This window comes from Mesocricetus auratus, unplaced genomic scaffold, assembly GCF_017639785.1.
Source record: "Mesocricetus auratus isolate SY011 unplaced genomic scaffold, BCM_Maur_2.0 Super-Scaffold_100038, whole genome shotgun sequence".
In the NCBI taxonomy this organism is placed as follows: Eukaryota; Metazoa; Chordata; class Mammalia; order Rodentia; family Cricetidae; genus Mesocricetus; species Mesocricetus auratus.
The window spans coordinates 7,843,073-7,857,730 of NW_024429216.1; the positions used below are offsets into that span (position 1 = coordinate 7,843,073).

The 14,658-nt window shown below is 51.1% G+C and overlaps 1 protein-coding gene and 1 long non-coding RNA gene across 2 annotated transcripts; one reads left to right on the forward strand and one right to left on the reverse strand.

The window, feature by feature from the left end:
- The first annotated feature begins 1,308 nt into the window (after positions 1 to 1,308).
- LOC121135603 lies at positions 1,309 to 5,058 on the forward strand. The gene is made up of 2 exons (XR_005872710.1): positions 1,309 to 1,689; positions 4,877 to 5,058. It is a non-coding gene; the product is annotated as an uncharacterized LOC121135603 (long non-coding RNA).
- Positions 5,059 to 6,873: 1,815 nt separating this feature from the next.
- Positions 6,874 to 10,872, reverse strand: Sertad3 (SERTA domain containing 3). The gene is made up of 2 exons (XM_005086563.4): positions 10,438 to 10,872; positions 6,874 to 8,073 (listed from the first exon to the last, which is right to left on the reverse strand). Exon 2 carries the CDS (start codon positions 8,068 to 8,070, stop codon positions 7,480 to 7,482), a length of 591 nt encoding a protein of 196 aa, XP_005086620.1. The 5' UTR covers positions 8,071 to 8,073; positions 10,438 to 10,872; the 3' UTR covers positions 6,874 to 7,479.
- Between the last annotated feature and the right edge of the window lie 3,786 nt (positions 10,873 to 14,658).

The window sequence follows — 14,658 nt, forward strand, 5'->3', positions numbered from 1 at the left end:
AAAAACAAAAAAACAGGAAAAAACAAGATAGGCTGGCAAGCCGGCCAGTCGGTAAAGGTGCTTGCTGCCAACATGACTTCCTAAGTTGGATCTCCAGAAACCCACATGGAGGAAGGAGAGAACTGACTTCCTCAAGTTCTCTGACCTCCACACAAGTGCTGTGGCATGTATACACACACACACACACACACACACACAAATCAAATAATGCTAGAGAGATGGCCCATCCATTAAAAGCTGTACTCAAAATCAACACACACACACACACACACACACACACACACACACACTAAAGTCAGGTGTGGTGACACACTCCAGCAATTCCAGCACTGTGGAGGCTGGAGGTCCAGGAGTTCAAAGCTGGCTTCAGCTACACAGTGATTTCAAGCTATCCAGGGCCCAAATCAATAAACACACGTAAAAGAAAATAAAGAAAAGAAGAGGGATGTCTCAATGACATTTGATGGCTTGCTTGAGACAGGGTCTCATGTAGCCCAGGCTGGCCTAGAGCTGTGTTGAGAATTATCTTGAAGCCCTGTACTCTTCCGGTGGAAGACTAAGAGGTGACACTTGGCAGAGACTTGACAGCAAGGAGAGAGAAAGAATGCTGAAGCCAATGCAGAGACCCTGGGGTGCTGTTTGTCAGGTAGGCAGGCCAGTAGAACAGGCTCGGGAACGCCCTGAGAGGAAGTAAGAGAAGTCGCTAGGAGTTTTAGACCTTTGCCCACATTCTACAAAGTGGGAGACAAGACCCTTGAAGATGACTAAAGGAGAGAGAAGGAAAAGAGGATTTCTGCCTCTGATCAGTGACTTGAACTGAACCCGGTGGATTGACAGAGAGTCCCGGGGAGAGGTGCCTGAAGCCAGGGCGGTCCGAGGGAGCCTCCCTGAGGAGGTGACATTGGAGCAGGGACCAGAAAGTGGAGAAGGAGTTAGGAATTCAACGATTGGGGGAAGGGAGAGACCCGGCCTTGAGAAATGAAACCAGAGGCTAAGCCACCGGCCTGGCAGGCAAGGGAAAGGGGCGGGAGGGGGGCGGGGGGGCTCGCAAGTTGGGGAGGGAGGGAAAGAGGGAGGGAGGGAGGGAGGGAGGGAGGGAAGAAGGATGGTCCGGGGCAGCGTCCCGCCCCTAGCCAGCCGCCCCACCCGGCCCCTGGGGAGGGAGGAGGCGCCAGACCGGCTGCAGGGCTCTGCTCGCTGCTCGCTCTCAGGTCTCCTGCCCGCTGGCCAGCAGGGTTCGGAGGGTGGGCAGGTGGGTGGGGCTCAGTCTTCGCGCCACGCCCAGGGCCTCCGCGGCCCATCCCCCACCGGAGTCCCGTTGGGGCAGGCGGGTTGGGGAAGGTGGACTCTGGCCTCCGGGGTTGGTCCCTCTGTTGGGCCAGCCTTTCCACTTCTGGGGCCAGTTCTTAATTAGGGAAGGAGCTGGGCCGCACCGAGCCTCCATAGTGTTCACCTGGAAATTGGGGGCGCTTCTTAGATTGACTGGTCGCTGCTGTCAAGCTTCTGAATTATTCCTCCTCCTCCTCTTCATCCTCCCCCCTCCCCTCATTTGCTTCTTTCTGAACACGGTCTCTCTCCGTAACCTAAACTTACCTAAAGCTGGTCATTCTCCTACCCTACCTCCCAAGTGCCGGGATGGCAGGGTTGGTGCCACCACGCCCAGGGAAGTAAAAGACTTCCAAGAAAAAGGTGAGTCAGACCTCACCCCCTGAAGCTCAACAGTTTCCCAGTGGCTTCCCCTTCCCAAGAGGACAGCCGCCAGACCCTACATACTACACTCTTCTGGTGTTCGGCGCCCACCCCTCCCCCAGGCCGCTGCAGCCATACTGAGAGCCTTCACCATTGGACAAACACACTCTAACTTCGGCTCTATCCCTCGCCTCCTTCAGGACTTCATCCAAATGTCCCCCTGCCCATGAGCCCATCTGTAGTCATTTCATCTAAAGAATAATCACACACACACACACACACACACACACACACACACACACACACACACACACCCAGGCACATCACTTCCCTTCTAGAACTCCTGGACTTCCTGCCTCAGCCCCAGTATGCTTGACTGGAAGGCATACACCTTCACCCCAGCTCCAAACATTTAGATCTGGTGGTCTGGAGGAGCCATGCTGGCTGTGATCGCAGGAGGAAGGGCATATGTCCAGAGAGTGGGGGAGGGGGTTGTGGCGCTTGCCAGGCCTGGAGCTCCTTTTCACACTAATAATTTTTCTTTTGTGTGTGCATGTTGCACTCGTGTTCGTATGTGTGGGGATCATAAGTGTCCACATGTGTGCAGAAGCCAAAAGCCAACTCTGAATGTCTTGCTCTCCACTCCAGGGCCTCTCAGCAAACCCAACCTGGAAGTCCCTGATTCTCAGGCTAGTCAGCTTGCTCTGAGGATCCCCACTTCTGTCAGAACGCTGGGATTACAGACCGCTGCCATGCCCCCACCAGCTTTTATGTGGTGGATTCTGGGGAGCCAAGCTCAGTCCTTTATGCATCTTCCCAGCCGAACCATTTTTGAGGACCCACCAGTGCCTAGCATTGGAGGTGGGGGCGGGGTGGAGGTGGGCACTGCTGGGCAAAGTCCCACATGGTCCCTCCTCTGAGAGTTTCCGATAGAGTTGGAGGCTAACCCTGAACAGGTAATAAATAACCTGGGTTTGCACAGGTGCTATTAAGAAAGCCAAATACCCAGTGTGGTGGTGCACGCCTTCAATCCCAGCACTCAGGAGGCAGAAGCAGACAGATCTCTGTGAGTTCAAGGCCAGCCTGGCTGACATAGCAAGTTCCAGGACAGCTAAGGCTTCATAGAGAGACCCCATCTCACACACACACACACACACACACACACACATACACACACACACACGTTACACAGGGGTTAGTGGTTAAAAACAGGACTGCTCTTCCAGAGGACCAGGGTTCAATTCCTACCACCAATAGTGGCTCACACTCTGTAACACCAGTTCCAGGGCATCTGACACCCCTGCTAGCCTCCAAGGGGGGGGGGGTACCACAGTACTAGGACACTACGTACACATGGTGTGCACTGACATATATATGTATATATATATGCATATATATGTATATATATATATATATGCAGGGAAAATACCCATACACATAAAAAATAAAATATTTGAAAAAAAAAAACAGTCAAACAGAGCTATGGTGCAGCTTAGCGGTACCCTTGCTGAGCATGTGCAAGGCTCTGGGTTCCAGTCCTGCTACCGCCACTGCTGTTTCTGATAACAACAACAATAAAAGTACCAAACACTCCTTTAATCCCAGCCCTCGGGAGGCAAAGGCAGGTGGATCTCTGTGAGTTCCAAGCTGGCCTGGTTTACAGAGAGAGTTCCAGGACAGGCTGCAAAGCCACAGAGAACAGCCAGTGCTCTTAAACCGCTGAGCCATCTCTCCAGCCCCCAAAGCCACAGAGAAACCCTGTCTTGAAAAGCAAAAAACACAAAGCAAGCAAGCAAGCAAACGGAGAACAACAAAAAACAAAACCAAAAAAAAAATAATAACTGGATGTAAGACAAGAGTGGTATGGAAAACTGAGCCAGAAAAAGCAGGGGACATTTCGGGTGGTGAAGCTATGGGAGAAATCCCCTCTGGGGAGGCGTCACAGGCAGAGCAAAGGTCCTGGGGCAGCAATGAGCTTCCGGCCAGAGACCAGCATGGCTAGAGCTGAGTGAAGGAGAAACAGAGTAAGGGGTAAAACTGAGGAAGTCGTGGGCCGTGGGGTGTGAGATTGGAGCAGACCCTCGTTTTTATACCCAGAGGGAGTGGGACAGAAAGTTGCTAGAATTTCCAAGGTAGAAACAGAAGTGATTTAACTAGCATTCTTTTTTGTTTTTGTCTGAGGACAACTGAGGTAGTTCCCACCTTCCCCTCAGAGACAGTCTCTTATAATTTTTGGTTTTTCGTGACAGGGTTTCTCTGTGGCTTTGGAGGCTGTTCTGGAACTTGCTCTGTAGACCAAGCTGGCCTCAAACTCACAGGGATCTGTCTGCCTCTGCCTCCCGAGTGCTGGGATTAAAGGTATGCGTCACCACCGCCCGACTTGTTTTGTTTTTTGTTTTTTAGAGACAGAGTTTCTCTGGGTAGACATGACTGTCCTGGAACTCACTCTGTACACCAAGCTGGTCTTGAACTCAGAAATTCATCTACCTCTGCTTCCCGGGTGCTGGGACTAAAGGTGTGCACCAGCACACCCAGCAACTGCATACCACCTTTATGTGGGTTCTGGGGGTCCCAAGTTAGGTCCTCTCTCTTACTTGGCAAGTGCTTTACCCACAAAACGATTTCTTAGTTGTTGCAATAATTTAAAAAAAATGCTGTGAAGAGAAAGTCATGCTGGACAACAGGACTCACAAGGGAGGTTTATTGGGAGAGCGAAGGGGCAGAAGGGCGGAGAGCAGTCCCTGGGGACAAGAGTGGTAGAAGAGACAGAGTGAGAGAGGGAACAAAAAAGAGGGATGGGAGGTGGACGAGGCCCATTTTTTTTAAAACAATTTATTTAACTTTTATTTTATGTGCATTGGGGTCAGATCCCCTAGAACTGGAGTTATAGACGGTTGTGAGCTACCGTGTGGGTGCTGGGAATTGAACCCAGGTCCATCAGGAAGAGCAAGCAGTGCTCTTAACCACTGATCTATCTCTCCAGCCTCCAAGCCCCACTGTTCATAAGGGAATGTAGCAGATGTGCACAGGTGGTGCTCTTAGTGGCTGCAGCTGAGGACGTATCCTGTCAGGACCCCAAGGGCAGGCCAGTACAGATGCCTGGGTACTAATACCAGCACCCTCCTCTTCTTTTATTATTATTATTATTATTATTATTATTATTATTATTATTATTATTTTGCGACAGATCTATGGTGTCCTGGTTGTCTCAGAACTGGCTGGATTTGAACTGAGAGACTGACCCATCTCCTGCTGTCTTCCAAGTGCTGGGACTAAAGGCATGGGCTACCAAGCCTGGCTGCTTCTTACTATTTTTAGATACATTCAAATGTAGTCCAGTCTTTCATTAAATTCCTTGTTGCGATCTTCCCACTTCTGCTTCCCAAATGTTGGGGTTAAAGGTGGGCACCATCACACCTAGCACATGGCCGCCATCTGGGAACATAGACACCTCCTGAAGCCTCCCTATCCCTTTTTTGGATTGGCCTTATTTTCAAACAACCTGTTCACTTTCTTCACGACAAGGCCCCGCCCCCACCTCACCCAAATGAGGTATCTGTTGGGAAGCCAAGAAACCACAAGCAAAAATCCCCATCTTTGCCATGCAACCCTTCCAGAAAAGTCCCTAATGCAGGGTACGCTCACTTAGGCATGGGCAGGGCAGTGCGACATGTGACACTCCTTCCTGGCCTCCCTTTTCTTTACCTGCCCTCTCCGAAGCCTGTCTCTCCATCTCTCAAGCCTGGAGTGAATTCCTGAACCCAAACTGGCTTTCAAGAACAGCATCTTAGAGATCTCTGCTCAGTCGTGGGGGCTCTTGGGGCAGCAGGTTCCATAACAAAAGGTGGACTTCTCAGGCCCTGAGAGCCCTAGCCTGTGACACATGCCCCCAGGCACACCCACACCCTCGTGACCGAGTTTCAGTCCACTGGAGAGATCATAAACACCGTGGTAAACAGGCTCTCAAGGAGGCTGCGGTAGCAGAAACGACACTGCTTAGGCTCTACCGTGGAGGCCTGGAGGATGGCCCACCCGAAGGGTACCTGCTTCACATTCCGTTGGCAGAGAATGGCTCAGCAGTAACGTGCTTAATGTGCTAGCCGCCATGCTCTGGGCTGGCTCTCAGGCACTAAACAGAAAACAACCGCAGAGGCTAGCAGAGTTTGAATCTTAACCCTGCAGTCCCTCTTCTCTCCATCTCTAAACTTCAGGGTTCAAAATGCTACTTTAGCAAGGTGTCGGTGCACATTGGGAGGCAGAGGCGGTTGTATCTTGATGAGTTTAAGGAAAGCCTGGACTACACTACATTGTTTCAAACAAAACAAATTGTCGTGCCCTCCCCCCAAAGGGGTCAAGCCATAAGAGTTCAATCATCTACTCCAAGTTGTATCTTGATGAGTTTAAGGAAAGCCTGGACTACATTGTTTCAAACAAAACAAATTGTGTGTGTGTGTGTGTGTGTGTGTGTGTGTGTGTGTGTGTGTGTGTGTGTGTGTGTCCCGCCCATAGGGGTCAAGCCCAGGGCCTCATACATATATGTACTAAGCAAGAGTTTAATCATCCAACTATACTCCAAGTCCCTAAACCTGAGGTTCTTTCCTATGCAAGTATGATATGTGACACAGTATCTGTTTCTTTCTAACCCCGAGGATTAAAGGATTTAGTTTGCATAAAATAGTTCCAATAGTACCCTTAAACAAACTGGTAACTGTTTCACACGATGTTACACTTGACCCACTTTTGTTAAGGATGGAAGTGCCCAGGCAACTTTTTTAAGTCCCGTCCCCACCCCCCCACACAGGGCTTCTCTGTGAAACAGTGCTAGCTGTCCTGGAACTTGCTCTGTAGACCAGGCTGGCCCTGAACTCATGGAGATCCACCTTGCCTCTGCCCTTCCAGTGCTGGAATTAAAGGTGTGCGCCACCAACACCTGGCAAAATCAATCTTTTCTTTTCTTTTCTTTTTCTTGGCTTTTTGAGATGGAGTTTCTCTGTATAGTCTTGGATGTTTTGGCACTCACTCTGTAGACAAGGCTGGCCTCCAACTCACAGAGATCCGACTGCCTCTCTGCCTCCTGAGTGCTAAGATTAAAGGCATGCACCACCACAGGCCAGCTGTGTCTAGGGAACTTGACAAGCCCTTCCCACCATACCGGATAAGTTTACAAATTTAAGACACTTCATATCTTTCCAAAATACTTTTATTTAAAAAAAAACTCAAAAAATAAAATTAAAATAAACCAGCCACTACAAACCCTGCCCTTTTTTTTCTTTTTTTCTTTTTTTTTTTGTTAAATAGTATGGCATGGAGCTGGTAGATTTCCACCCTATTGCACATGGTCCGGCCTGGTTATGAATCAGGAGGTTGTTGGGACTGGGGTCCTGCCAAGGAAGTGGGGCTCAGCCTGCCAGGAGGAGACCAGCCCCTCCCACTCCCTGGAGAGGCAGCCCACCCATCACCCTTCGACAGGTCCAGCTTTTATGTTCCCTGAGGCCCTAGTGGTCACCAGAGCAGTGGGAACTGGAAGCAGAAGAAACGTGTGAGAAATCAGACTCCCTGAAACAGAGTCTCCTTAAGGCATCTGGAAGAGATAAATTAATTCAAGAAGACGCACCTTCACGGAAGGCTGGGGTAACCAGACACGCACACATGCAGGGCAGTTTGTGGAATCCTGACAGGAAGAAAGGAGGCCACAGTCACTGCTGACAGCCTCTGCTAAGCACACAGACAAGAGTCACATCCAAGGACCCAGGTCAAAGAGGCTGATGCCAGGAAGGACCCCCATGCGTCTTAGGACCCCAGGATAATTTCCATGATGTGGTCCAATTCATTCCACTCCCAGGACCCTGGGGCACAGAACAGGCTTGGAGGAGGCTGTGGGGGTAAAGGCGCAGAGTCCTTTTCCACTGCGGATGTGTCAATGTCCAGAAAGAGGTCGTCCAGGCCAGTGTCCCCCAAGTACCGGGAGCTGAGAGCTTCTAAAAACACGGGGTCAGCCTGGGGCACCACATCATCCGGGGGACCCGGGGGGACCACTGGATTCTGAGGGGATGCCAAGTCACCCATGGACGTATCCAGCTCCCTGAGGATAGAGCCAATGGTGGTGGACAGGGAGAAATCCTCTTCTCCCAGGAAGAGAGGCTCTGGGGGCAGGGCTGGTGCCGGAGCTAGGCGAATGGCGGCCTGGAGCTGCTGGAGTGTGTTGTGGATAAGGACGTGCCGGCGGAGGCTGGGCGCTCTGGGGCCCAGGCTGCGTTGGACTTTGTCCAGAGAGATTCGGAGCAGGGCTTGCTGGTAGCTCCGAAGACCAGCTGGACTCCAGTGCCATTTCTCTTCTTCCTCCTCTTCCAAATCTGAGTGCTTCCTCTTTAAGCCTCCCATGTCCTGCGGAAAAAGAGCCACATCAGACACCTTGGCCTTTTCTGTTTGCTGTTTTGCTTCTTTGAGACAGGGTTTCTCTGTGTAGCCCTGGCTGTCCTGGAACTCGCTCTGTAGACCACCCAGCCCCCCCAGTGCGGGAATTAAAGGCATGGGACAGTACTGCCTTTGGATACCTTTGGATCCCACTTTTTCAAGCCAGCCTGGGTAGTTATCGGAGGGTTTGTTTGTTTGTTTGATCAGAACCTCTACTTAAAGTGCATACAGTCAGACTCCTACAAGGCTAAGAAAGAGTAATTAAGAGAACAAGATTCAGGACTGGAGAGGTGGCTCAGTGGTTAAGAGCACTGATTGCCCTTCCAGGGGACCCAGGTTCAATTCCCAGCACCCATAGGGCAGCTCACAACTGCCTGTAACTCTAAGATCAGTGAGAAAGAGATTTTGAATGTGTGTGTGTGTGAGACAGAGAGAGAGAGAGAGAGAGGAGTAACTTCAGCATTTAGGAGGCAGAAAAGTCCAGAAGTTCAAGGTCATCCTCAGCTAGAGTGTCCAAAGTATAAAAGGGAGGTGGAAGGATGCTTCAGTGGTTATGAACAGCAGCTGCTCTTCCAGAGGACCCGAGTTTGATTTCTAGCACCAACATTATGGCTCTGAACTATCTAAAACTCCAGTGTTAGAGGATCTATGCCTCTACTTTAGGAGATCTGCCACAAGTGGTGCCTATACATATATGCAGGTAAAACACTCAAATGCATTAAATTAAAATACAAAAATAAACAGAAAAAATGTGAATGCCGTCCCATGCCATTAATTTCATCACCAGGAGGCAGGGGCAGGTAGAGTTTTGTGAGTTCAAGACCACCCTGGTCCACATAGCCAATCTCAGGGCAGGCAGTTTCATGGTCAGATGACCCTGTCTCAGAAAAACAAAAAGTCCCCGAACAAATCAGCAAACACTTAGGCTTGGCTTGAATATCACTTACTAAGCCTGCGGTAGTCACAATGTTGAATTTAGGGCAAGACAAGTAGCCGCATCTCCAGACCTTAGGGTTGTTGGGTCTTTTTTTTTTTTTTTTTTTTTTTGGTTCTTTTCAGACAAGGTTTCTTTGTGTAGCCCTGGAACCTTCGCTGTAGATCAGGTTGGTCTAGAACTCATATCCTACGGCCTCTCTTTTCCAAATGCTGGGATTAAAGGTGTGCAACAACTTGCCCAGCTGAGAAGTGTGTGTGTGTGTGTGTGTGTGTGTGTGTGATATTCTTCTTTTTACAAGTATATTTCTGTCCATACCCGCTTCCTACATCAAGACCAAGAGCGTCCACAAGAGAGGGAACATTTGTCAAACTCGCACTCAACCGGACAGAACTGAACCAACACCAAGCTGTGCCCTCTAGTGACAAGTCCACCGTACAGTCGTTTCTCACAGGCACCGCCCTTCCCTGGATCTCTAGATCAGATCCAAGAACACCCCAATATGTCCTCAGGGCCTTCTGGGAACTGTGGACCCAGAGACGCCAGGCAGAGCCGCTGCTGTCACGTTCGAACTACAATCCCCAGAAGGCCCTGCACGCCCGAGGGGCTGGACACACCCGCCCCGTCTGAGAGCATGCTCACTGGAGCGCTGGTTGGGGGGTGAAGGGACCCGGACGCCCAGCAGCCCAGCACCCGCCGAGCCCCGCCCTCTGCTGCCTTCGGGGCGGCGAATCTGTGCTCCACGCCCCGAGCGCCCCTCCCCCACCCGCCTTCAACCCGAAAACTGCTTTCTCCCGGTTCCTACCACCCCAGGAAGTTCTGGATTCTTCCCTACGCTGTCCTCGGGGTGCAGAGACCCACATCACACCGCACAGTTCGAAGAAGATAAATAACTCGACTACGTAGTCCGGCTCGGGGGGGACCGGGTATCTCAATTCTGAGACCTCGTCCCAAATCTCCCCTATTCGGCTCGGCTTTCCAAGGGCTCCGGCTTTACTTTCCAAACTCCCTGCCCGGGTCCGAGGGCCCCAACGCCGAAGTCCCCCCATCCCCGGCACTCCCTTCTCACGACGGCGTCCCGGGGTTCCTCTACAGGGTTCGCATCCTAGTCTCAAGACTCCCAGACTCCCCCCGGAACGCCGTGAGCTCTGCCCGTTCAGGGAGACCCAAGCTGCCGCCAAGTCCCTTCTCCGCTCTCCTCCGGAGCGACCCTGCCTCCCCTCTGGGGCTGATGCGGGAACCCAGCGTCCAGCCTCCCACCCTCCGGAGCCCATCGAGTCACACCGGTCTGCGCCCTCCGCTCGGGCCCCTGCCCCGCTTCCGCCTCTCCCGGGCGCCGCGCCCCCTCCTCCTCCTCTTCCAACTTCAGGAAAAGCCCCACACAGGCGGCCGCTCCTCACCTCGGCTGCCAGGGTCGCCACCACCGTCTCCGGCAAACCTGCAGCGCCGCGTCCCACCAGAGCTGGGCAGGAGTCGGCTCACTTTCCCCCGGCCTCGGGGTCTAGCCGGGGGGTGGGGGGGGGCACTCGGCTCCGCCCCGGAGGCCAGTCGCGAGCCACGATTGGTTGGAATCCTGCCCGCCGTGGGGCGCCATTGGCTAGGAGGAGCCACGGACGCCAGGCTCCGCCCCCCCACTGGGCTGGGTCCCGCTTAAGCTGGCGACTAACAGGGGGGGCGCGGCGGGTCACCAGGGTGGTGTCGCCGTCAGAACGGCTTCTTTGGACCCTGCCGTGTTTCTCGCTCCTCTGTCTCCCCGCAGGTCACTTATACCGAGGCCAGACCCCAGTGCGGGGCCAGACCGGGCGACACCACTCTCCCCTCCCGTGCGGCTTTGCAAGCTGGGCAGCGGGCGGAGGCCACGCCCCCCGGAGTTCCGAAGGCTCGGGCTAGGCGGAGGGAGGGGGGAGAGGGAATGACGCACTAGCTATCAACCAATAGCGCGATGCGGCACGCGTTACCTGGACGACCGCGGCCCCGCCCCTTAGCTGGCTTCGCTCTGCCTCCCCACCCCCAACCCGTTTTGAAGGCGCAGTCCCTGCTTTATCTTGAGGGGTCTGCTGCCTGTCTGCTGGGCTCCTCCGTCCTTTCTCATGTTGCCCGTCTCTTGCGGCTCACTCTTCATCGCTCCTCGCAACTCTCGGGACAAACTCAAAACTTGTTTTTTGGGTTTGGTGCTTGAATACTGGAGTATTCTGGACAAGCGCTGTAGTAGGACTGAGCTGTATACCCCTAAGGCGTTTCAATTTGTGTTTATTTACTTTGCGACACGGTCTCGGAGTGAAGGGTTAGCTTGCCTTTCACTATCTGGCCTGTGGCGCCCTCCTTCCGGTCTCTAGGACTCATTTTCAGGTTTCGTTTTGTTTTGAGACAGTCTTGTGCGGTCCCAGCTCTGCTGGTGGTGCTGGCCTTGAAACTAATAATCGCGCTTCCATCTCCTCAGTCCTGGAGTTACAGGTGTGCCCCCCAGGCCCAGAAAATTCCCCCTTTGTTTGGTTTTTGTGGTGTTGGGGAGGGAGCAGAGCCGAGCTAGTGTTAGCCAAAGCACTCCGATTCCAAGCTATGGCCCCAGCCATTTTTGTTTGTTTGTTTGTTTTCTGAAACAGACTTTTGCTATGCAGGCTAGGCTATCCTGGAATTCTCTACCTCATGCTTTATCTTCAAGTGCTAGGATTTAGGCATTCACCATCTTGTCTGACTTGCTATCAGTGTTTCTAAAATGGCTCCAATACCTTCTAAGAAATAAATATGGGACTTCTTTTCCTAACCCGATCTCAAGAGTCCAATGCAAGGCAAGTCCATAGCATAGCAAACCCTCAGCAGTGAGACTGCCAGACTCTGAATCTTGTGGTTTTGCTTTCTTTCTTTTTTCTTTCTAGTCTGGGTTTCTCTGTATAGCCCTGGCTGCCTGGCTGTCCTGAAATTCACTCTGTAGTCTAAGCTGGCCTCAGAGATCCACTTGCCTCTGCCTACCAAGTGCTGGGATTAAAGACCTGTGCCACCATCGCCATCCTGGTGGGTTTGCTTTTTTATTTTATTTTTATTTATTTTATTATTATTATTTTTTACGAGACAGGGTTTCTCTGTATTGTTTTGGAGGTTATCGGTCCAGCCCAGCCTCGAACTCACAGAGATCCGCCTGCCTCTGCCTCCCGAGTGCTGGGATTACAGGTGTGTGCCACCAATGACCAACTTAATCTTCTTATATGTATTGTAATTTTGTGGTATGATTGTTTTGCTTGCATATATGTCTGTGGACCACAGGCATGCAGTGCTTGAAGAGTTCTAGGCAGCTGCCTCTCGTACCTCCCCCTACCAAACCTTGACCCTATGCCTGCCCCCACCTGGTTCTCTTTACTTGGTCTATAGTGGCCCTGAGTGCTGGGTACAGAGCAAGCATCCAGTGAAAATTTGTTAAACACTCAGGTAATTTACAGAAAGAGGAACTGAGATGACAGAAACAAAAGCCAATCCACTGTTGGGGGCCAGCAACATAGCTCAGTGGGTAAGGACATTTGTCACCAAGCCTGACAACCTGAGTTCAATCCCTGGGACCCACGGGACAGAAGTTGAGCAGTGACTCCTACAAGCTGTCCTTTGACTGCTGTATGCATGTGCACTTGAGTGCAGGAACACTGAACAAACAAATAAATGCTGTTTAAAACAAACCAACAACAAACACCCACATCCCTGTTCTGAAAGCATGAAGAGGTGAAACTCCAGGCCAGCAGTTTAAGTTTCCACTGAGAACAGATGTGGCTTCCTCAGCTCTGTCAAATTTGGGGCTGGCCAGACCAGGTCTCCTGGGTTTGAACCTGTCTGTGGTCTTCCTGGCATTGGCCCGGTGGGACTCAGGATTCCCCCAGGGGAGCACAGAGATGGGGGGTGAGGGCAATGCGTGGGTAGATGGGAAGAGGAAGATGGGAGTGGATCTCCCAGGCATGAGAAAAATACTCAGGGGAATAGTAGAAGACAGACGATCCCAAAGAGAGACCCAATTAGAACTGGGCAATATGCGTGCGCGTGCGTGTGTCTATTAATGGATTTCCTTGGAGGAATGATTTTTTTTTCTTAAATCAAGGATTGAATCCAGGGTTTTGAATGTGATACGAAAGCACTCTACCCCTGAGCTACGAAAGCACTCTACCCCTGAGCTATAGTCCCACCTCTTCTCCTACTTCTCATTTTGTTTTTTCGAGACAGGGTTTCTCTGTATTGTTTTGGTGGCTGTCCTGGAACTTGCTTTGTAGACCAGGCTGGCCTTGAACTCACAGATGTCTGCCTGACTCTGTCTCCTAAGTGTTGGGATTAAAGATGTGTGCACCACCACACTCAGCTTTTCAATTAAATTTTAATTAAAAAGTCTTACGCATGTCAGTGTTTCGCCTGTATTTATGTCTGTGCACGACTTGCCTGTCTGGTGTGCCTGGAGGACATTGCATCCCCTGGAACTGAACTTGTGAGGCTCAGTGTGGGTGCTAGGAAATCAAACCCAGGCCCTTGGCAAGCATAGCCAGTGCTCTTAAGGGCTGAGCCTGTTAGTATTCAGGCATCTGCACGGGCCTGACCTGGGGTCCTGACAGGATACGCCCTCAGCTGCAGCCACTAAGAACACTTCCTTAGTGCGTGTTCACTATGGGTCTCGCCCACCTCCTATCCCTTTCCTTTTCCCCTCTCTCTCCCTCTCTCTTTGCTACTCCTGTCCCCAGAGGCCTGTCTCCCCCCTCCCCTCTCTTTCACATTCCCTTCCCCCAGTAAAAAACTCTCCATTGAGCTCTGTGGCAGGATGGTGTCTCCCCTTCCTCACCGCCATTTTTAAAACAACAGAGCCATTTCTCCAATCCCCTCTTTTGTTGTTGTTGTGTTTTTTTTTTTTTGAGACTACATCTCCAGGAACCCATGCCTCCACCATTTCCTTCCTTACATAAAACCCGTGAGTAAAATGTAAACTTCTTGCTTTGTTTTTTGCTTTTTGAGACATAGTCTCACCTTTAATCCAGGCTAGCCTGGAACTACATAGCCTAGATTGGCTTCAAAGTTATCCCAGCCCTCCTGTCTCAGCACCCAAGTCTGACGATCATGGTGGTAGGACACTATGTTCAGCAAAGCTTGGCTTTTTTTTTGTAAGTTTTCATTACATCGCATTAATTTATTTGTGGCATGCACACACTGGCAGTATATGCTGAAATCAGAGGAGAAATTACAGGATTTCATTCTCTTTTTCTATCATGTGGGACCTAGGGATCGAACTCAGCAAACACCCTTTACTGCTGAGCCAACTTGTCAGCTCTAAGCACAGCCTTTTTTTTTTTTACAATGACTTTTTACAATTCAGCCTCCTTAGTTTTGACCATGCCTACTTCACTGTAACTGTATTACTATATTAGTGCTACTGTTGTTGTTATTCTACTGTTATTGTAAGCCTAATCTAAAACTGATAATCCCCCTGCCTCCCTCTTCCAAGTGAAGGGATTACACACCTGGCATGTAGCATCACCACTACCTGTAAGGGACAATGCTTAGTTTGTCAAAGGAGCCAGGTACTTTTCTGTCTTGCATCGCTTTGGCTAGGAATGCTGCCCTACTCTAGAACCTTCTTCTCTAGGCACATTTTTACCAATGCA